The sequence below is a fragment of the Ischnura elegans genome, chromosome 1 (assembly GCF_921293095.1).
Source record: "Ischnura elegans chromosome 1, ioIscEleg1.1, whole genome shotgun sequence".
NCBI lineage: Eukaryota > Metazoa > Arthropoda > Insecta > Odonata > Coenagrionidae > Ischnura > Ischnura elegans.
The window spans coordinates 106,203,584-106,225,243 of record NC_060246.1 but is presented as its reverse complement, the minus strand read 5'-3'; the positions used below and the strand labels follow the sequence as shown (position 1 = coordinate 106,225,243).

Here is a 21,660-nt window from a genome sequence, read left to right as displayed (position 1 = left end):
TACTCCATCCTCAGGGCTGATGTCGTGGCTCAAAAGTGTTTGTCTTGTATAGCGCTGGTCAGGGCCTCAAGTCTCCTCTGATTTGTCCTTAGTTTTGGCCAATGGGATTCTTCGGAGGATCCCAGTGAGAAATGGGTGGTGGAATCCACGTGGAACCCACGTGGAAATGTAACGTGGATACCACGTGTTTTTGGTCGTGGAATCAACGTGGAACCCACGTGGAAATTTGGTGGAAAAATTAAAACAGCAGTAGGTGCTGTCCTAAAACCATTAAAACCTCAACCACTCTATAGCTAAGCCTTCTATATATGTGTCTACGAATTTTCATGTGCTCTCATGACTGCCTTTCCACGAATTATATAAAAATAGAATGTGCGATACATTTTCACATAACTAGCGTGGTTTCGGGATGATAAATGACGCAATGTCACACCAGAGAGTTAAGTTCCACAAATTAGAAATTCTGTTTACCGTTTTATGCTAATCACCACAAATCCACTTGAAATCAACGTGGATTCCACGTGGGTCCAACCACTCAATATCCACCACCACCAAATATCCACCACTCAACGTGGATTCCACGTGGGTTCCACGTGGACTCCACCACCCATTTCTCACTGGGATGGGTTTCCAAGTGTTACTGAGGACATAACTGTCATCTCTATTGGTGTTATTTTTAGCCTGATCTCTATGGCCTTCTTCATTATTCTTTCCCAGTATATTTCTCTTAAGAGATGATCTTCTAATCCTCCCAATAGATGGCATGGTTTTCTCTGATGCGGTGTTCCACCTCCGCAGATTTTTCTTGTTGACATAGCCTGAAATGCCTCAGATGTTCCTTTATCCTTGTGGAAATTGTCCTACCAGTTTCCCCCAAATTCACAGGGAATCTGGTACATATATTCCAGGCGTCGCAAGACCACAGGGATCCTCCGCTCTAACTAGTTGGTCCCTGAGCTCAAACCAGGGACACACAGGACAAACTGCACAGCGTCAACTGAAAAGTGAAGCAGCCATGACCATTCATGGCCAGCTGAGGAAATACAAAGTTGAAAATAAATCATGACCAGGGTCACTGATTCTCAGTGCGGCCATGACCATTTGGGCTGTTCTCTGCCATGTGACCTTAATGACCCAGCAATTAGGGCCACTCACATATCCAGTGGCCATTAGGGTATTCATTTTCACTTGGGAAGTGCTAGACATGGTGGATGAGGAGAGGATAGGCTTTTAGGGGGGATAAAAACGAGATAGAGTGTGCCTGGTAGAGGCCTGCAAGCAAACACAAAACCCTAACTCATCCTGTTAGGGACCTATGACTATATGAGTTAGTCTTAGTACCCAAACGAATAAAGGAAAAAATTGGGAAAATCCCTTTGCAGGCCTTCACTCGCTGTCATCTGCATCCTCTCCTTGATTTCCAAAGGGGTGGTTTGGAGCAGAGAGCTGATCAGTTGAAGGACAGCGGTGAACAGGCAAGTACCTCCTTAAATTGTTGGGTGTGAACATGGAGTCAGTCCTTCATGGTCTCCTAGTGGGGAGAGTTCAGGTTTTGTGTTCATTAGCTAGACCTCTAGTACCTGGAGCAATAATGGTTTCCGAGGAGCGGATGCGGTGAAAACTGTTTAAGATGGAAGAAAAATTGGGTATGTGTAGAAGACAGAGGCCAATATTACAAGGATTTAAGGATAGAATGCAAGGAAATAGTTCTTACTGTTAATTAAGAAAGAGAAAAGTTCAATACAGAATGGGGACTAGCTGGGGTGATTCGAAGTATGTTCTACAGTTGCAAACTCACCTAAACTAAAAGAAACTTTAAAAATTGGTTTTCATTATATGTAGAAACCTACAAAATGTAATGGGCTATGCTTTAAAAATTAACATCAAAATGTAGTGTACTTGGTGACTTGATGAACTGATTTCAAAATCAAGAAAGAAACATCTCGGCATTCAAGGCATCTCTCATATGTTCAAGAGAATTCAAGATTAATATTTTGCTATAACTACACTGTCTTCACTCATTCTTGATTGATAATGGGACTAAATTTTCATCATAGAATACAATAGTTTGTAGTTGAGGAAGCTGAGGCTGTGTAACAAGGTAAGCCACCTCCATTTTGAATATTTTTCCATAATTTTGGCCGGGATAGGGTTTGTTGGGAGACTATGTTAGCATCCCTTCCAGTGGGTTTGGGTCTACAGCTCATTTTTTGCAGTTACTTTTCGTTATAGGTTCTCCTATCCCTACTTGAGTGCTATAAGTATAGGACGTCAGGCTCCTAACATGAGCAATGCCACTGAGATCGCTCACCAGCACCTGACAATTATGAAAAGCAGTACCTCTCTCTTCTTTTCTCGTCCAAGGACCTTCCCACAACATGCTCCGTAAATCATAGATTCTTTCGGTCCACAACGAAGATGTGGTTAGATGTATTATGCAAGATATGAACTGCTATGCATTTGTAGCAATTTAGTTCTAGCCCCCACTATTTGTTGCACTTACTCAAGGTCTAATTCAAGAATTTCAAAGTCTATGTCTCACCCCACCCACCACAATTTAGCCACATCGTTCATTTTAAAACAATGAAAAAGAATAATGTTACGTAGATCAAGATTGGATTTGTATGTCCTTATGAATATAAGTAATCGGCAAATTATTAGAATTGCATACGTGCATGATGAGATTGGAATTCATAAACTGCATTCATGAACATATGCAAATGCAACTGTTAATGCTCTTTGAAACAGCTGTCACTCACTAGAGAGAGATATTAAACATTATCTGGGATGAGGTACAGCAAATAAGTAGAGTTATTATTAGAACTATGTTGCTACTTACAACTTATGAGCAATAATGAGGGGGTTTCACATCTATAGTTATGTGTGATTGTGTCTTTTGCTTTCTGCACCTCTGGAATGTAAAAGTACCTACATGTGTTAGAGTGATGTTAGTTAGACCCTTCACATGCTGTGGTGGATCCAGGATAGGCATAAGGGGGGAGAGCTAAGTGAGGGGTATCCTTCCAGCAGTTGTGGCTTTCAGAGCATAATTACCATTCTATCTAGTGTAAAATGGATACCCAGGGGGCAGTGGCAGATAGAGATGGGGGGTGCGTGCCCCCCCCCCTTGCGGGTTCACCCGTATTGCCGAACATTTCAAAATCACAATGTAACTTTTTTATATCATAAGATTCCATACAAAAAAATCTGTGCTGTGGCTGTACTAAAGCTGCACTGTAACTGTGATAAAAGGACTGCACTGTAACTATACTTCCCAGCCGGCACAAACCATCAAATTTCTTTTTGGCAGCTGGATGTCATCCAGATGCAAAGAGTATTAGTGCATCCTTTCTTATAGATGCCATCCATATGCCGGACCATAGCTGTACTGTGATGTTTCAATTCAAGTGCAGTCTAATTAGACTGCACTTGAAATGAAACATCACAGTACAGCTATAGCACAGCCACAGTGCTGTTGCCATAGCACAGCCACAGTGCAGTTGCCATAGCACAGTCACAGTGGAGTTGTCATAGCACAGTCACAGTGGAGTTGTCATTGCACAGTCACAGTACAGTTGCCTTAGCACAGTCATAGTGCAGTTGCCATAGCACAGCCACAGTGCAGCTGCCATATAGCAGAGTCACAGTGCAGTTGCCATAGCACAGTTTTTACTGTAATACTCTTTCCATGAATCAATAATTGACAGTCTTGATGTGCCTATTGCATTCCCTGTATATCTTATTGAAAACAAGAAGCAGAATTAAATCAAGATAGGCCAATTAGCAGAGATATATATAGTTCCCTTTTTAGGTGTTTGTGAAGATTGGTTGCCTGATCCAATCAGAAAACCGCAGAGAGATAACAGTGGCCAAAACGACTACACTCATTTGAATGTTGACTAGTCTAAGGAAAGATAGACCATATTCCTAACAGACACTCACTGAATTTGTTACGTTCCATTTCCTTACTATGAACAAAGTTTATATTTTTTCTAATGATAAAAGTAGAGACAACTCAAGATATATTTTTGTGCCCACCCTTGAGATTTTTTCGTATCCACTACTGCCAGGGGGGTCTATATCCTTCCCTTAGCCCCTCTTGGGATCTGCCGCAGGATTTTGATATCCCTAAAGCATATAAATAGGCCCTAAGTTAAAAGCTAATTTGTATTTCAATTCGTATATATCTTTATCTTTATTCATCCACGGCGAGGATTGGCCCTCGCGGATGTTGTATACAACACATATATAAAAACATTCGATACAACGAAACATACAAAACATGTACATTGGATCAAAACATTAGAAACACATACATTACAAAGATAACATTTAAAATAAAAGAGAAGAAAAGTCCAGCTCAAAATATTCATGAATTGAGTACAGTGGATAATTGCACAGCCACTTTTCCAGCACATTTTTCAGTCTAGTGATGCTCACTGATCTGGCTTTGCTGGGTAATTTATTAAATAATTTTACTCCCAAATTGTCAGACTGGTTGTTGGTCTTAAACAGCCTAGAGTAATTAATATTTAGGCTATTTTTAGCCCTAGTGTCATGAGAGTGGATGGTGGATCGTATGGGGTAGGTTTCTAAGTTATCTTTAATGTGCATAATGCTGCGAAACACAAAGAGGCTGTAGATGGTGAGGATATGAAAGTTTTTAAAAATTGGCCGGCAGTGGTCACGGGGCCCAGCACCACTCAGAATCCTCACTGCTTTTTTTTGCAGTTTTAGAATTTCTTTGGTTTCATTTGCATGTCCCCAGAGTCGAACACCATAGGCAAGAATACTATGAAAAAAAGCAAAATAGGCTAATCTCATGTACTTTTCATTGACACAGATTTTAAGTTTCCTCAATTCATTGAAGTATGTAAATGTATTGCAAAATACAACTAAATACTCTTGTACAAAGTAGCAACCTCCAAAAATTTTGATTTTATCTAGTGTTTGTTTGGACACAATGGGGGGCTATACCCCCCATTGTGTTCAAACCACTATATAGATCTACCACTGTTCACATGGCCGTTGTCGAGTGTGATGCCCGGCTTAAAAATTGAGTTGCCTCATTTGAGTTGAGTCATTGAGTATGCCTGCATCTCCCCATAGATCTTGTCAGAAATCACAAGTCATTGTTGTGTGATTAAGTATTTCATATTCATATGAAATATTCCATAGTTAGACACCCTGATGGATGGTATCCTTGTTAGACATGATAATAGGGTAGTTTCCTTCATCAAAGAAACCGAAAGGCATTGATTGCGATTTGTTACCCACCATTACTGTATTCATAATATACAAATTATTTCGTTTTAGAAATACCGGTTTAGACGAATGGCAATGGTCCATTTTTATCCTCATTTGAAAAGGGCCAGATTGGCGCCCATGCGATGCCACTCCACGTGACGTCACAGGGACCTAGTTTCTACACGAGAGGATAGGAGTTATACATCGTCTGAGGTTACCAATGCATGCATGAGGCACAGAGCTCAGGGAAACATGTCTTAATAATCACCTATTAAAACTGGCTAAGGTCGGAAAGTTTTCTTTGTTTGATAAGGTATTAATAAACCTTTTTTAAGCCAAGCGCTACCATCCAGCAAGGTACTCAGCTACCCGCTAGCATCCTGCGTCCTATCAGTGCTCAGAGCCTCGATCAAGGTCACCTCACAAGGCAGGAGGGGGAATAAGAAATACGTCACACGGAGAGATTTCCTTACCCGTCGCGTTTTCGCGCGCTTGAAAATTTTCACTTTTCATTTAATCATGAAAAATAGATATCGTCATTTAAAAATCTAAAAGTGTGAAATACGTACTCCAGGAGTAATAATCTTCCGATATAGGCAATAAAAAAATAATAGGAAACCACCCTATTAACAAATTAAGGCACTTTATCATGTGAAAATGTCCGCTCCCTTCCATTCCCTCCCTGCACCTTACGCCATATCAAAAATAAATTCCAGATCTGAAATTGGACAGTATCTGGGGGGTCATTTCCATGGGAACGTTTTCGATCCAAACTGATGCACAGGCAACATTTGGAAATGATTCAAACATATGATATGTATCAGTTTATCCTTGCACTCTCAAGTTCTAGATCAGGAACTTCAGCTCCATATCAGGTAAGTTTCAGATGAGGAATTTCACTTTCATACCTATTCTAGATCAGACATGACGTCATTGAAACCTTAAGAATGTTAAACACGTGACTAATAAGACTATAGCGTCCTGTCTTATGTAATCTGCTTGTTACGTACAAGATACAATTTCTTGCTACAATGAAATGTTTATATACTTCATTATTACAGGAGCAGTGCAGGAGAGCATGACCGCTGAAAAAGATGTGGAGGTTGCCATCCAAAACTGGCTAAGGCACGCCAAGGAGCGGTTGCAGGGGAAGAAGAAAATTTAATAATATGTATGTAGTTTCTTGCATTGTATTATTTTAAGAAGCCAAATAAATATTGTGCATGGAATTGATGCCTTATTTATTTAAATTCTTGTCTGGACCTATTATTTATTTGTATCGAACAAAATGCAATCCTAACCTAAACGTGTCCTCAAGGTGTCCAGAGCGGACAATTTCAGGTCGTCCATAGGCCACCTTTTTTACTGACATGCGGACTTGCAGCGGACATCATTTTGTATGAATTCGGCTGTCCGTAGGATGTCCATAGGCAACTTGGCGGACAATCACCGGATGTCCGAAAGGTGTCCGTGTGCTGTGTGGGACCAGTTATAAATCTGCAGATATTCATATTTTAATCAAGAGCGCTATAAAGTTTCGATGGGGCCTGGAACTGTTCCAAGGGGGGGTTTTGATAAGAAAAATGCTCTAGGAAGGATTTGTTTTAAAGGGACTCATTCTAGGATGGGTTTTAGGGATGGAAACCATCCCAGAATCATATTGTATTTCCTGCAGGGTAGAAAATCATTCAAAAATGTGCGATTCCTGGATATGGAATGGCTATGCTTTGTGAAGAATAGTAATTTTAAGAACTCACTATGTATTACGTAGGGCTCTTCATTTCATGAAACCAACCTGCAGTGGCCGATACATATAGGGGGTGCGTGTTCCCCCTTGCAGCTTTAGAGTGGAGAATTATACAAGCAGAGCAAATAAAATATGTAGGTACCTACATGCATGATGTATACATTTTTTTCTGCCCCCCCTCAACCGTAAATGTCTGCCTCCCTACAAACAGCAAGCATTCTCAAATTTGCCCACTTGAATAGCAGCAACGGCACACTAATGCAATGTATCATTTTTTGTATTTATTCATGATTGTCCGCATGGGCATACCGAGCGAGGGGCAGAAGGAGCAGCTATCCCCCCTGGAAGCAAAAATCGCAACTGTCTTTAAGGAAAATAATACTTTTTCATGCAAATAATTTTAGAACCTAATAAATAGCTGTTAAACTTTCCTTAACATGTTGATTTCATTCACCTTTTCCATGCTTAAATCTTACTTAAAACTTGAACAACCATAACCGCTAGCCTCCCCCCCTCCTTTATAGTTTTACTCCTGGGTATGCCCTTGATTTTCTAGGAAACTGGTGGAAGCTATGCTATAATCCATCGCCATTAATAGAGTTGACATACATCCTCATTTTTCATATCCCAAGTTTAAGTTGCCTTTCAAAAAATAGAGTTGAAACAGTATAATGCAACAAAACAGAAATCATTTACTCCATGCTGAATCATGTGCTTTTACACTTCAAGGTGTGTATGATGCTGGATAATATCTTTTTGTGGCAGTATAATAGCAAATAAATGGGAAGATTAGGTATTCGGGAATAAAGTGGTATATCTGAAAAATGTGTCGGTAAGTCATAGTTATTTGCCCAATTTCGATGATTCGAAATGACCCCCACTACTCCAGTGGAATCAAAATGGATGCCAATTCCGTAAACATCCAATGTGTTGTCGCAGTCTGTTTTTGGAGCCATAGCAACGTCATCGTGCGTGACGTAAGAAGGAAGTGAACATCCGGGTTCTTTTTCAGCCCAGGCAAAGTCTCCGCCAAAGTTTGTGCAAGCAACCTTCGAGAATCTGTTGTCATCTGGAAGATCTTTCCGCTAATTTTGCACTATTGCAGCTGTATAAAAAGGAGTGAAAAATCTTATCTGTCGTATGTCCATCCAGAATCTTTTCTCATTCGGTAAGCCCGCGATAAACGATGAAATTCTATAGTGCATATTGTATCAAAATGGCGTATTTTGTTGTGATGGATGAATTGAGATTTATATCGAGTTAAAGGCTAGATTAATGGTATTTTGGGATATTTTTGAACGTATTTAGTTTATTTCTTTTATGGTGCTTGTTCGTAGTTATTTAATCGAAAGATTTATGAAGGTTGAATTGTGTCCTGATTTCGAAATTCTACACGACTACGTCATTTTGTGGTGAATATTTTTCATTGCTTTTCATGGTGACCCAATTCCTTTATTTCAGACCCATTTGCAGATGCAAACAAGGGTGCAGATGAGGGTGTCCAAGATGGTCTTGTTCATATAAGAATTCAGCAACGCAATGGGCGAAAAACGCTAACGACTGTGCAAGGGTTATCAGCGGAGTATGACTTGAAAAAAATTGTTCGAGCCTGCAAAAAGGTAAGAATATGTTGGGTTGATAAAGTTAATAGAGGGATAGCTTCCTAATGCACGTATTAAAATACCCTAATCCTTGTATGTGCAGGAGTTTGCTTGCAATGGGACTGTGATAGAACATCCCGAATACGGTGAAGTCCTACAGCTACAAGGAGATCAGCGTGAAAACATCTGTCAGTGGCTCACCAAAACTGGGTTGGCCAAATCTGACCAGCTTAAGGTTCACGGATTCTGAAGGCCCAGCCCAACAGTACTACAACCAGGAAATACGTGTCTAGCTTGTCATTTCTTACCGCCAACTTATGAATTAACAGTCTGTATTGTGTAACATTGCAGCCCTTTCATGCAAGCTAATATATTCCAAAAGTTCAACATATCTTTTATTTCGAAATGAGCAAATTATCCTTCATAAGTAATCTATCTGGACTGCCAAGGTGACGTTTGGAGTAACTCTGGTTATAGTTGAATCATTAAAGAAATTGTTGGTTTTAATTAAGCAATAAAATGTGCAAGGCCTTAATCATTTTTCATGTTTCCAGCTGTTTTAGAAATTTTTGTTCTTGTCTGTAATCTAATGCCTCATCTATGTTTGGTTTTAACAGATGTTTATCAGGAGCTAGCATGTATCTAGGGGCTATAGATGTGTTTAGAGAAATTATGTGAGCCATAGGGGAGATTCAGGTGGGAACTTTTGTAATAATTTGGAAGGACATGTAACATATTTCTTTCCATAATCGTACAATTTTTATATTGTACAAGGATCTATTTTTGTATAGACTGATGCTTGTCTACTTTTCAAATTTCTTTTTTACGCTCTTACTTTCCAACTGATTATTACTATTTTCTGTCCAGTATTATTTATGTTTTCTAAATAGAATTAAGGTCACCAGAAAACATTTAAATAATGTAATGTCAACCCAATATGACCTGTTCCTTTAGCAGCAGTATGTAAACCTTCCAATATTTCATTTTAATTATTTCTGATCTGGATTTGTAGCTGTGAACTGTATTTTACTATGTTAAATTATCTCGGTCTCTTTTTGGTTCCCCAATTGTCCTTTAAATTGATGCATGAATATCACATCTACACCATGTTTCGTGTATCATCGTAATTGTTCCAATAAATTATTGCAAACTGATCATGCCTTTTTGATGAGTTTCTTATCCCCATGGGCTTCCCTGAATTTGTACTTATGGTTGAGATGCGGGGAAGACGTGGAGCTAATCTATAGAGGGGCGGGGCGCAAGAAGGGGGATGATAGGGAAAGGGGTGCGTTTCAGTGGGAGAGGGCGCCGTAGGTACTCGCGGAGAAGGGAAGAAGCAACGTCAGGGCTCCAGTGGTTGCACGGGGAAGCGGACTCAACAGGTTTCCGTCCGTACGGCATGTTGTTGACGACTGACCGTCGGCGCGACAAATGCCCCTCTCCCGCAGGCCTGATACTTCTCAGAGCTCGACGGTTCCATCAGGGTCTTCAAGTTCTTCAGCCAAAAGGACTAGCCTATCGAACAGTGGTGCTGCTTTGCCTGCTCAAGGCCGTCAGCTCTCAACGAGCAAAGAACAACAAGACCCTCTTACTGCTTGTCTGGATGCCAATGGCACTTACATCTGCACTGCATATTCTCCACGCTGCTATATAATCCAGAAGGTAAGGCTATTTCGTCAGAACAAAACTGAGTCAACGGTCGGTCACATTTGCACTACTCACTCGTGACAACCTTGTTAAGGCATTTGTGTTGAAAGAAACTGTGCCAGTGCTCCCGTCTCATTTATTATCTCTGGGTTATTTGTGCAATAAGTAGACATGATTCCATGTCGTCTCCATTGAGATGGGAGTGGACCTTACCATATGGGATGTCCAAAGTAGTCAGTGTAATGGTCATTTTGCTTCTATTTTTGAGGAAAGAAGATTGAAATACTGTAGTTAATGTTAAATCAGAGGGAAGTGTTGTTAATTACGCCTTCCGAAGTAGTTGCCCTTCGTATTATGTGGTTGCAAATAAAATCTCGCTCGGGAGCCATATTGGATCGATATCCTTTGCTTGGGAAAAAAACTCAAACGGGAGTGAGGTTGGTGAGGTGAGACTCAGGGTAAACATTTTATGCGTTCTAGGGAAGATGCACGTGGCATTGAACTACGATATGAGATTTATTAACCCTAACTGTTATTTACATTATGCTCTTTTCGTAGTCCTGAAGGTACGACATATTCCTTTTATCAATTTCTAGGGATAAGGGGTTAACTGTCAATAAGTGTACTGTTTAGAAGTGAACCTTACCTCTAACTACTATACAAGCAGTTTATTAAATTTCTAAAGTATCTTCAAATCGTAATGTCGTTCCACCTCAGCTTTTCATCCCATGGATTGTGGCCGTAGGAAGTCTCTTGAAACAGCCGATGGAGTAATGGCATGGGAACTAATTTGCAGACAGACATCCTTGTGATTTCTCCGTTGATTAATTTTTTTTAAAATTCTGATTCGTCGTTGAACCGAGTTATTAAATATAAGTCCATTTCATTGGCATAATTTTTCACGAGCTCTCCTCTCCTGAATTACTCGACGGAAAAGATAATACGTCCAAAGGTGAAGTAGCGAATCATTTTACACAAGATTGACTTGCTCTTACTTATTAGGCAGTTTTTATAATTTTCAGCTAATCCCCTCAGACTAAAGGGTATGTTGTCTTTGTTGAGTTAAATGACTGCCTCCTCTGCGCCTGCGCTCGGCAAACTGAGGTAGGTTTGGTTGAGGTGGCATCGTCTCGTCTGCTACGTAGCGAATTCGTTGCGTGTGCGCTACGAACTGGAATTTTGTGTTCACTCGTTCTCATCGATGTTACGCTTTTCGATAGGGAATGATTTCAAAAAGCAATGGGCTAATTTTCAATATATGTTTTAACTAGTAAATTTTACTGTAGCAATAATGCATCTCGATTAATTATTTTCCTTAAGAATCAGTGGTGATCACTAGGTATATTACAATAAGACTAGTCGGTCTTATGGGATCTAAATTCCAGCAGTGTTATTATTACTTTAACTGCCTCATAATTTAATGCACTCGTAAATATTTTCATGCCGTATGTGGAACAATGTTGGAACTTCCGATGTGTAGATAATATTGAATTCTATCATTCGGTATTTTATTTAACTGCAATGAAACATTTTAGGTCACTCCGAGTTTATGCAGCAACATAACTGCAGCGGTGCAGGCTCCAGGACCGGAAGTATTCCGTAGCGTGAAGTTCAACGAAACCACAATAGCTGCTGATGTGGACTCCTTTACTTGGGATTTTCTCGATCCAGAGTGCTCTTCATATGAAAGTGGTGGGTAAACATTGGTTTCGGTTATTCCATATGGCTTGTGTACAGTTATTTAAATTTGGCGTTTGGTCTCGATGTGTAATCGGAATTCAAGGCTCTAGAGAAATAGCTGACCGTTTTTTCTGTTCAGTTATTGAAAACTCTGAAGTTATTTACCGCGTTCTGCTTCCTTCATTCGAAATGCTAAATCCCGCCGTGGCTGCATCCTCTGTGCACTATGATTGGACCACACCTTGATGTTTTTTAAGTATCTCTCTTAAGTTGCCAAAATTGTCACGTTCGAACTGACTTAGCTCAGAAAATTATTTAAAGGATTAATAATTCTATGTATTGGCAATTCAAAGCCACTAGCGGGAATGGAATCCTCAGATGATCTCCTTCCATCGCCATAAGAGGGCAGATTTATACAGAGGCATAATCCCATCATGCAACTTTCCTATGGCATGTGCCTTCTGTATCGGCCATTTTGAAACTACAAGTAAGAAATTGTGTCGAGTAAGAAAACTCCTAAATTCGGTAAGATTTGAGCGAAATGCATTATTTACATTCAAATATATGTTGGTGGCACTTTATGGTGATTTTATTGGTGAGACTGTCTTAATAAAATGTGGTTGGCCTCCCGTTAGGCCACCTTGGAATTTGTTAACTTCGTTACTCTTAGTGTTAGGTTTCTCGTAATAATAGAATTTTGAACGAAGGTATGAGACGGAAAGACAGATAGTGCTCAAAAATAATACTTTAGGGAATCACTGTCTGTGCAGGTACTGCGTGACTCGGGGTGATTTTCCTATGCTGATAATCTTGACGACTTGCGATGCACATGTCCTGTGGTCGTGAATTAATGCAGTGTTAGTACGTGGAGTGTCCTTCACAGTCGCAATGAGGACTGTTAGGCTGAAGTTTGTCATTACTGAAAGGATTAGCGGTGATGTGCAGTTATTTCGGGTTGATTTTAATTTATCACGCCGACTGTGTACGCACGTGTTATAGCTACATCAATTATCAGGAAGTTCACGTATCTTTTTTCATTGTGTACATTAATAGCCGAAATTGTTTATATTTCTAATACGAGAAGTGTGTACAGTTGAGCGTTCACTCATATCTTTGCTATTTATTTCTTGTGGTTCCGGGTGGGAGAAAGTTGTTAGCACGGTAGTGTTTCAGTCGTGCTGGTATTATGTGGGGAGTTATTTAGCCATCAAGGTTATTTATAAAGCGGTGGGAATGCCTGGATAAGTGAAAATGAATTTTATTTTCATTGTTCTTGATAAAATTAATCAGCATTCTAGTACAAGAAGAAATTTGTCACAATTTCAGGTTACGTGTACATGAATGGGGACGTTGGGAAGCTGCCATCAGGGGTGGCCTTGGTTTCCACCCCTGAATCCTTGGCATTGGCCCCTACCACTGGCTCAGACTACAGGTACAGTTGCCCAATTGTCAGCACCAATAGCTCATTGAAAGATTCATTGATATTTGTTTCAGGTGCTTATATGCATTGAAATGCTTGTTCATTTCGGTATTTTTAATTTTAACCCAATACATAACCAATTCTGCTATGCATTCCTGTTAAGGTTATTAAGGTTACATTGACGCGCCTTACGCTTAGTTTTCTTATGTAATGGTCCGAAGTGTTGGAATGTAATGAATTCATTGTATCATGTTCTGACCCCATCACTTCCTTAACTGTTGACATCGTGCTTTGTCGAGGGAAGCACTTCCGGAAAGCAATTGATTTTTCGTTGATTTTTTTACTGCTATGAATTATACTCTTTCCGGAGAAAAAGGGGATCGTAGCAGAGGTGAGATTCATAAAAGTGTTTGAAATTTTGATGTTTAATTAGTTGTATGATATTTTAGTGTATCATGTGCCTATTTTAATGCTTATTAAACTACTTGGTACTACATGTTGGCACAAAGCCATAATATTAGGCTATTTCTATAGGCTAGATTATGACTATGATTATTTAATTGGATCTGTATTCTATTGATTAGTCATTTCTTCTATGAATTTTTCCCGTAAATCTTACTGCCAATTGAAGTTGGGAAAGGAAAAAAGATCTCTGATACCTGTTTTTCCTTCGGCTAAGCGATAATTTATTATTGATGATAATAGTAAACATAAAAGGAGAGTATTGTAGACCTGCTTGACTATGAGTGATGTATAAAACCGGTATGGGGAGTGCAGATTTGGCTGTTGTAGTCACCTCCTTGTCTACAGCATTTTCAGGGTGCATGGTATGGAACACCTCATCTGAAATTCTATTGCAATGCAAATTCTCTCCTCTGAGCAGGAATAGTAATTTTATAGGTGTATACGGGTATACTATTTTGTTTCCTTAAAGAATTCTTTTATGAATATTGTTTCTTACCGGAACAATTCTTTGCTCGTAATATTGACTTATCACTATCTGAGAAACATTAGTGAATTCACACCTAACCTCCTTCCCTAACCTTTTTTTAAGTTCAATCAAGAGACTGGTTTAAGAGAGATTTTTTCTAACTTAAATTGATTTCTCTCATTTTCACTTGGGCCAGTCAACTTTTATATTCAAAAGTAATCTTTCTGTCCCTTCAGTATGTCCCAACATTCATATAGTACATAAGGTGTTCTTATCAAGCCTTCAATTTCTATCCCCTGAACTAGTAATGGATTAGTAAAGAGAGTCATTTTTCAAAACCACCCTTGGGAGTTAAGTAATTATCGATACTCAGCAGTTGAAAATCATGAGACAGCAATGAACTGAAAACAGTAATGTTGGTTATTAAGTTGCTATTCTGAATGCTTATATTAATCTTAATAACTTGAAAGGTGAACAATGATGATTTTTATAGGCACAAGAAATTTCTCTCAATTACTGGTAGCATAACATGACATTTTATTTGCTTTAACAGCTCATTGAATGGAGTCATTTTGGGAGAACCTGCTGAGGGGAGTTATGGAGGGCATCATAGGGCTCCAAGTTTGTCTGGGTTGGCCTCCGCCAGTTCTAGATCCATGCCATCACCATCACTTCCCTCCAAAACTCTTTCTGAGGCCACAGGAATAACAAGCGGAGATTCTGCTGTAGCAGATTCTACTTCTTCGTCATCAGCATCTTCAGGGTCTACTGTATCGAACCCTTCATCAGAAATTCCATTGGACACACTAAAGCAAATGCTCTCATCTCAGTTGGAATACTACTTTTCTAGGTGAGTTGCTCATTTAATTTTTGCCTTTATTTTCTTAACTGTTTATTTTCAAAGAACCACAGTTTTTTTAATATTCTCACATTATACTGGTAGGTACTCCCAAAATACCAATGAGCAAAAAAATTGTTGTATGGATTATTTTTGCCTTTTCTTAGTGGTTCATTTTACCTTCCTATCTTTTAAGTGACTTTTCTAATATGATTTTTTTTATTCAGCTATATTGTTCTAACTATTGGTATTGTGTATCTCTAGATCTTCTTCTGTTTTTTTTAAGACTTCAATTGTATGTGTGCAGTGTATTTATACAATTAATTTTAAGAAAACTATGAATATGTCTGAATGTCCTACATACCATAGTCAGTTAAAGCATAACTTATGTTTGATTTAAGATAACTTCATCAATAAGGGTTCTGAAAAACATGTTACTTAAACAAAGCCGATTATACTGTTAGTTGAGCAATGCTCTCCCTCCTGTTCCTGGTAGGTACATGGTTCTCTGTAATTGTTTACATTTCTTTCTATATTATTAACTAAATTTGTTTAATATTTGTTGTATTACATCACTCAATCTAAGTTGTTAATCTTGTAAATAGGAATTTTCACTAAAGGCATGTTAGCAATCAAGAACTTTAGAAGCCTAGTGCAATTTTTTATTTTAGGAGATAAGTACAGTACCCTCCCAATTATCCAGGCTAATGATGGGGAGAGACGGCACGAGTAATCGGAAAACACGGATAACCCAAACTTTCACTTTAATGTCTTGTAATGTTCGTAATCTACGCAAAACAAACATACATCATTGTTTATGCCGTTATTATGTTATATTAGAGTGCTTCCCGGACTCGTTAAGAGCTTTCTTCGCCAGTTGGCAATCTTTTTAGCGGGGGTAACATGGTTGTTCTCGTATAATTAATGCTCCATGTTAGGCCTGGTTTCGAATACCACACATCTGTGGCTGTGTGATCACGGATACAAAAAAGGGTTTGCTCAAATGCTTCAAACCACTGCTCGATGTCGGAAGCTGTACTGTCAGGCTACATGCCATGTAGTCACGTCTTACACAAGTTGCCCAGGTTGCAACTGCTACAGAACGTGTATCAGTCATCACAGAGCGTGGTTGTGCACTGCGAGGCTTGGAAAACAGGAGCATAGTGCTCCTGTGAATACAGCTAGCGTGCGATCACTTCTGTTTTACGAAGGGAATTCTAATGGAAATAATAAGCACGGTGTATCCTAGCATTAATGCAGTAATTCCGATGATTTTACCTCCAATTTTATTTTTTTGTATAGATCGCGGAAAACATTGAGCGAGAGTGAAAATCGTGCACGCATAATCCGCAACACGGACATACTGCAGCCGGATAATCGGGAGTCGGCTGTACAGATATTGTGCAGTTGGTGGGGTACACAATACTGTTGTGGAAAAGGGATGCAAGTGAATCACTGATATGCATATACATGTAGATTCAGTGATTAACATGTATCCCTTTGCCACAGCAGTCTTTTGTACTGCGCCAACCATTATCAGTACTAATCTCCAAAAATAAAATATTGCTGTTATCCCTCTTTGACTTTTATGGTCATCAATTAGTCTGGAAAATTACAAAATGAGGATAGAAAATTCTTTGGAGTTTGTGTGATATGAGTTGCCACCCTAACATTAGTTTTCATGACTTACACATTATGCTTAATTTTCTGATTTGAGCTGAATAGCCTCTAGTGTTGCTGAATTTCCTCTTTCATAGGAATTTTAGTGTCAATTGAGGCGTATAATAATGTTGCCTATCTAATTTTGCTCTTTTTTTTTACCTAAATTGAGCATCAAAAGAAAGGCTTACAAACTACAATGAAAGTGTACTTGTTGTCAGCTTCCAAGTTTATTTTTTGTTAATATCTTTTAAGTAGGAATGCTTAGTAGGTATGTAACCTTCCAAACAACCAAAATTTTCTATTTTTCAAAAAAAAATTCTATTTTTCAATCTTTTTGTGAATTTTGCAAGCTATTTGCGGTGGCTAATAAGTGGCGGATGATGATGACCCTTAGCAGATAAGTTGATGGGGTCATGACCTCGTGCTGAGCGGGTCACTGCTTCTAAGCTTAGCTTCGTGCAATGGCCTCAATTTGTTTGGTGCCAAGAATGTTCCTGAGAGCATGTAATTCTGTTAATCTATGTACAGTTTTCCTAAATGACTAAATTAGTCAGAATTCTAATGGTGTCATCAACTGTAAAGTGAGTTGCTACTTACCGTAGGAACATATTTTATACTAATTAGAGAATGGCTGAATGGGGAAGAATTCTTTTCATCATTATGTATTTATCTCTTCAGTTCACCAATTTCATTTAATTATTTGAGATTAATGGTGTGAGTGAACAACCCTGTTGCTCCAACTGTGAAGTGTTAGGAGTCATTGAAATGTGCAAACCTTACCACTGGAATGAAGTTGTATCCCTTAGGGAAGGCCTCTCCTCTAAGTGTTCATGCAGTTATTGAGTTAACATTGAGCTAATTAAATCTGAATTTCCCAATGGAGTGAAATTGGCTGCTCTTCCAGTGCCCATGTGGGTGTCAAAAAATTGATTGAATGTTTGACAGCGTATTAAATATTGTCTGGAGATTCCATCCACAGGGCTAACTCTGACCAAACAGAGCGCTTGGGTCAAAGGTTAAGTAGTTAAAAAATGACAATAATGGTGTTTTATATTTAAATTCAAATTGACTATTTTTGGACATCATAATCATCAGGAAGGGATTTGTATTTTGGCTTGACTGCTAATAATTCATACCCAGAATTTCCTACCTTACTGTCATCTTTTCAGCTAGAAAATCATTTTATCAAACTTATTTATGTGTATTATTTTTTGCATAGTGAATTCTTGTGAGGTCACCATGAATCCATGAAATGATTAAACAAGTTTTTTCCATATTATTATGTGGTATTATTATGTATTATTGAAATTAAAGCTCTGTAGAAAATTTTTGCCATTGTTGAAGTCTGTAATTGGTAAATTCTTGCAGGCCTAACTCCAAAGAATTATTTGAAATTTTGGATTCTACTAGTAAATTATTATTTTTCATAATGTAATAGGAAAATTATTAAATGTTAATTATTAATTAAACTATGAATGTCCTCTGTTTGGAATTGGGATACAGGCGGTCCTCGACTTTCGTACACTCGACTTTCGTACAATTCGCACTTTCGTACGTTCAAAATTGACACCTTTTACTCGACTTCCGTACACTAAATTCGGACTTTTGGACGTTGGTCTGTATTTTTTAAAAATTCCCGCTATGTTTATTGCGCATCCCAACATTCAATGGTTTCAAATGGCAGTATATGAGAACAATACGAACGTTTACAATGAAGGGAATTGTTGGTAGTTGACTCTAATCTAGGTGATTTATTTGGGGGAGAAACTGCCTGCTATAGGCTCCTTCATCAAGAAAAGAAGAAAGCCTTCATTGGAGAGATTTTTCAAAAAAGTTGACTAGACATCATCAAATAGCTTTCAATAAAACTAGTAAGATCTTCTTTCGAATTGTGTTTTTTCATTTGAGGGCTGTTTAATTCAAGTACACCTTCAGCAACGATATTGGGTATTGCACGAAATATCACCCGAATTCCGTTTGTCTTTTGTCTTTTTTGAATGGCATGCGAGATATACGCAATCACGAATGTTACCTGCCGGATGTCGAATGTTGGTGTGAAAATTAAAAGGCATCCCGAGTGCGGGTTCCACAATTACATTTGGTTATGCTTCTTGATATGTCTTTTCATTTATAATGGACGTAACAAGTGGAATGTCAGTTTAAACGGCAAGAGGAAGTTTCACTCGATAGCCAACGGAGTTCTTGTTTTTTTTTAACTTTTATTTACAGTTTCCGCGTATTTTCGAAATAAATCAGATGATTTGAGGAATATTATTAACATATTAAAAAATTAGTGAATTGAAATGAAATCCGTGGAAAAAAAGGTTTTAGTGCGTATATATTCCGCTCTTATGGAACGTAACCCCTAATTAGTATTGAAGTCAATGGTTCGACTTTCGTACATTCGACTTTCGTACAAGTTCTCAGGAACGCATTGTGTACGAAAGTCGGGGACTGCCTGTACTTTGTCTTGCACAGCTTTCATGGCAACAGCATGAGCAAAAGAATGAAAATCACGTTTGCATTGTTGATCTTTGCAATGAAATGAAAATTGTGTTTGTGGTAAAACCCCTGCATTCCTGTAAACAATTGCATTATTGCTTTATTGAGTGTCCCTTATCATTATCTTTAAGTGTCTAAATTTACATTGTTTTTTTTCCTATTAAAAAAATCTGCAGTTTAGATGTAGTTGTAGTAAAATCAAATTTTTATTGTCAGTAAACACCATTTTCCTGCATTTTATGAAGCATACTGGAGGATAGAACTTGCAGTGTGGAAATTCAGGGAATTCAACATTTCGTATGAGTTACCGTCCTTGATAAATAATTAATATCATGGTGTGACTTGAGAAAACCTTACCTTTTTTATTTTGCTGTGCTCACATTTTAATAAGTGACTATTAAGATGAATAATGTAATTTCATTCTTATTTAATACTAAGATGTTTTCATTCAGTTTGTGACCAACGGTTTTGATTCTTTATGTGTTCACCGCTAATAGGGACTTCTAAAACATTCTTACGGTATGAAGTGAAGGCTTGAACTTGAGAACTAATACAGCTGTAGGAGGTGGTTTTGTAAACTCTCACAAATCAAAAGTTCCTGCTTTGAGTCGGTATAGCTTAGGTATTCTAACATGTTTTCACCTTGTGAAGCAGGTATCAAGCACGTTATCAGCCAGTAGGCAAAGTGGTGGTATGTGTGGCCTGAGAGCACACAACCAAGTTCTCCAACTCCCTTCATAACTTGGACATTCATCTCTGGGTTATTCCTCCTACCCTGTCACTTTCACATGAGGAAACATTAATTTCCTCCTAATTCGTTTAGTTTCTCATGTTAGTTGGAGAAATAAATTTGGTGACTACTATTAATTAGAGATCCGTGAAATTCGCGAACCCAATATTACAAAATAATGCTGAATTGGTAAATAAAAATGAAATTTTGCCTCATTTGCAAATTTTAGGTGAATTAGTGAGAAAATCACATCTAATGAGTCATAATCTATTTAACTCTAAGGTTTCATTGTTTAACACTGCTGACATCCATTTGATCTATCTCCTTATGATTTCAAGGTATTGCATTGGCGTAATATCTTGCACTGCCTGCATTTCATGCCGTAAATTTCATGCGTAGGCTGTCATTTGAACAGATAGATACTCAGTCAAAGAAAGTGAAGGTGGAGAAAGAGGAGTTTTTTGTCACTACCACTGAAGCATTTTTAAATGCTGCCATTAGTGTAGAGAAACTTATAATCCAAAAATTTGGGAGAGGCTCTCAAGTACATACATGAAGGGGAGTGGGGATTAGCCTTCTGTCGATCGTATTCGCCTAGTATATATCCTGATTATAGGGAGAAAGAAGCAGGAAGAGCTTAAGCATTGTGTTATTGGTCTAAAATACAGCAGACTCTCGATTATCCAGCTGCAGTTTATCCGGGTTGCCGATTATCCGTGCATGATTTTCACTCTCGCTCAATTTTTTCTGCGATCTTTATTTAAAAAAACAAAAACAGACGCAAAATCATGGTAATTACGGCATTAATGCTAGGTTACATTGGGCATATTACTTCCATTAAAATCCCCTTCATAAAACGGAAGCAATCGTGCGCTAGCTGCATTCATGGGAGTACTGGTTGTCTGTTTTCCAAGCTTTGCAGTGCGCAACCGTGCTCCGTGATCACGGATACACGTCCCGCGGCGGTTGCAACCCGGGCAACTTGTTCGACAGGCGACACCATGGTGTGGTGCCTAACAGTCTATTTTCCGATGTCAAGCAGTGGTTTTGAAGCATTCGTGCATAACACTTTTCTGTATCTGTGATGACGCCGCCACGGATGTGTGGTTTTCGAAATCATGGGGCATTAATAATACGATTACAGCCATGTTATCGTCGCTAAAAAGTTCCGTTGGAGAAGAAAGGTCTCACTGAGACCGCGAAGCACTCTAAAAAGCAGAATAACTGCATAAATTTTAATATATTGTTTTTTTTAGGTAAATTATGAACATTGCAAGACATTTAAGTGAAAGTTTGGATTATCCATGTTTTCCGATTATTCGTGCCGTCTCTCCCCTTCATTAGCGTGGATAATCGGGAGTGTACTGTAATACAATGAAGCAGAAAAAATTTCAGTACTATTTGGTCAATTTTTGCTCTTGTCTTCCTCTCAATGACAGTCAAGTGAAGTGTTCACTGTGCACCTTGTCTTGGTCACTCTATAATATTAATGCTTGAACCATTGATATACCTTGAACGAATTTAACTTGAACCATTTCCTTATTTTGGTTTTATCAGAAATTTTGTAAAATTGAATTATAAAACTGAAAAATATTGTATTAAATTTAATGTAAAATGCTTAAAAAAATTATAAGCAACCATGAAATGTGTACCAC

At 38.4% G+C, this 21,660-nt stretch overlaps 2 protein-coding genes across 7 annotated transcripts in view; both read left to right on the top strand.

Moving 5' to 3' along the window:
• The first annotated feature begins 7,969 nt into the window (after positions 1–7,969).
• LOC124167665 (eukaryotic translation initiation factor eIF1) lies at positions 7,970–9,749 on the top strand. The gene is made up of 3 exons (XM_046545652.1): positions 7,970–8,162; positions 8,456–8,613; positions 8,699–9,749. The coding sequence occupies exons 1-3, from the start codon at positions 8,135–8,137 to the stop codon at positions 8,843–8,845; spliced, it is 333 nt and encodes a 110-aa protein (XP_046401608.1). The 5' UTR covers positions 7,970–8,134; the 3' UTR covers positions 8,846–9,749.
• A 200-nt stretch (positions 9,750–9,949) lies between these two features.
• The window catches only part of LOC124167636 (la-related protein 4B), a 79,507-nt gene continuing 67,796 nt past the window's right edge, over positions 9,950–21,660 (top strand). For 4 of the 6 annotated variants that reach the window (XM_046545636.1, XM_046545629.1, XM_046545625.1 and 1 more), the window contains exons 1-4: positions 9,950–10,257; positions 11,778–11,934; positions 13,249–13,354; positions 14,827–15,123. In XM_046545636.1, the coding sequence (XP_046401592.1) occupies positions 10,027–10,257; positions 11,778–11,934; positions 13,249–13,354; positions 14,827–15,123 (791 nt within the window). In that variant the 5' untranslated portion in view covers positions 9,950–10,026. Of the gene's footprint in view, positions 10,258–11,777; positions 11,935–12,344; positions 12,448–12,722; positions 13,150–13,248; positions 13,355–14,826; positions 15,124–21,660 lie in introns of those variants that run through there. The other 2 variants (XM_046545641.1, XM_046545644.1) reach the window with 2 other exon arrangements.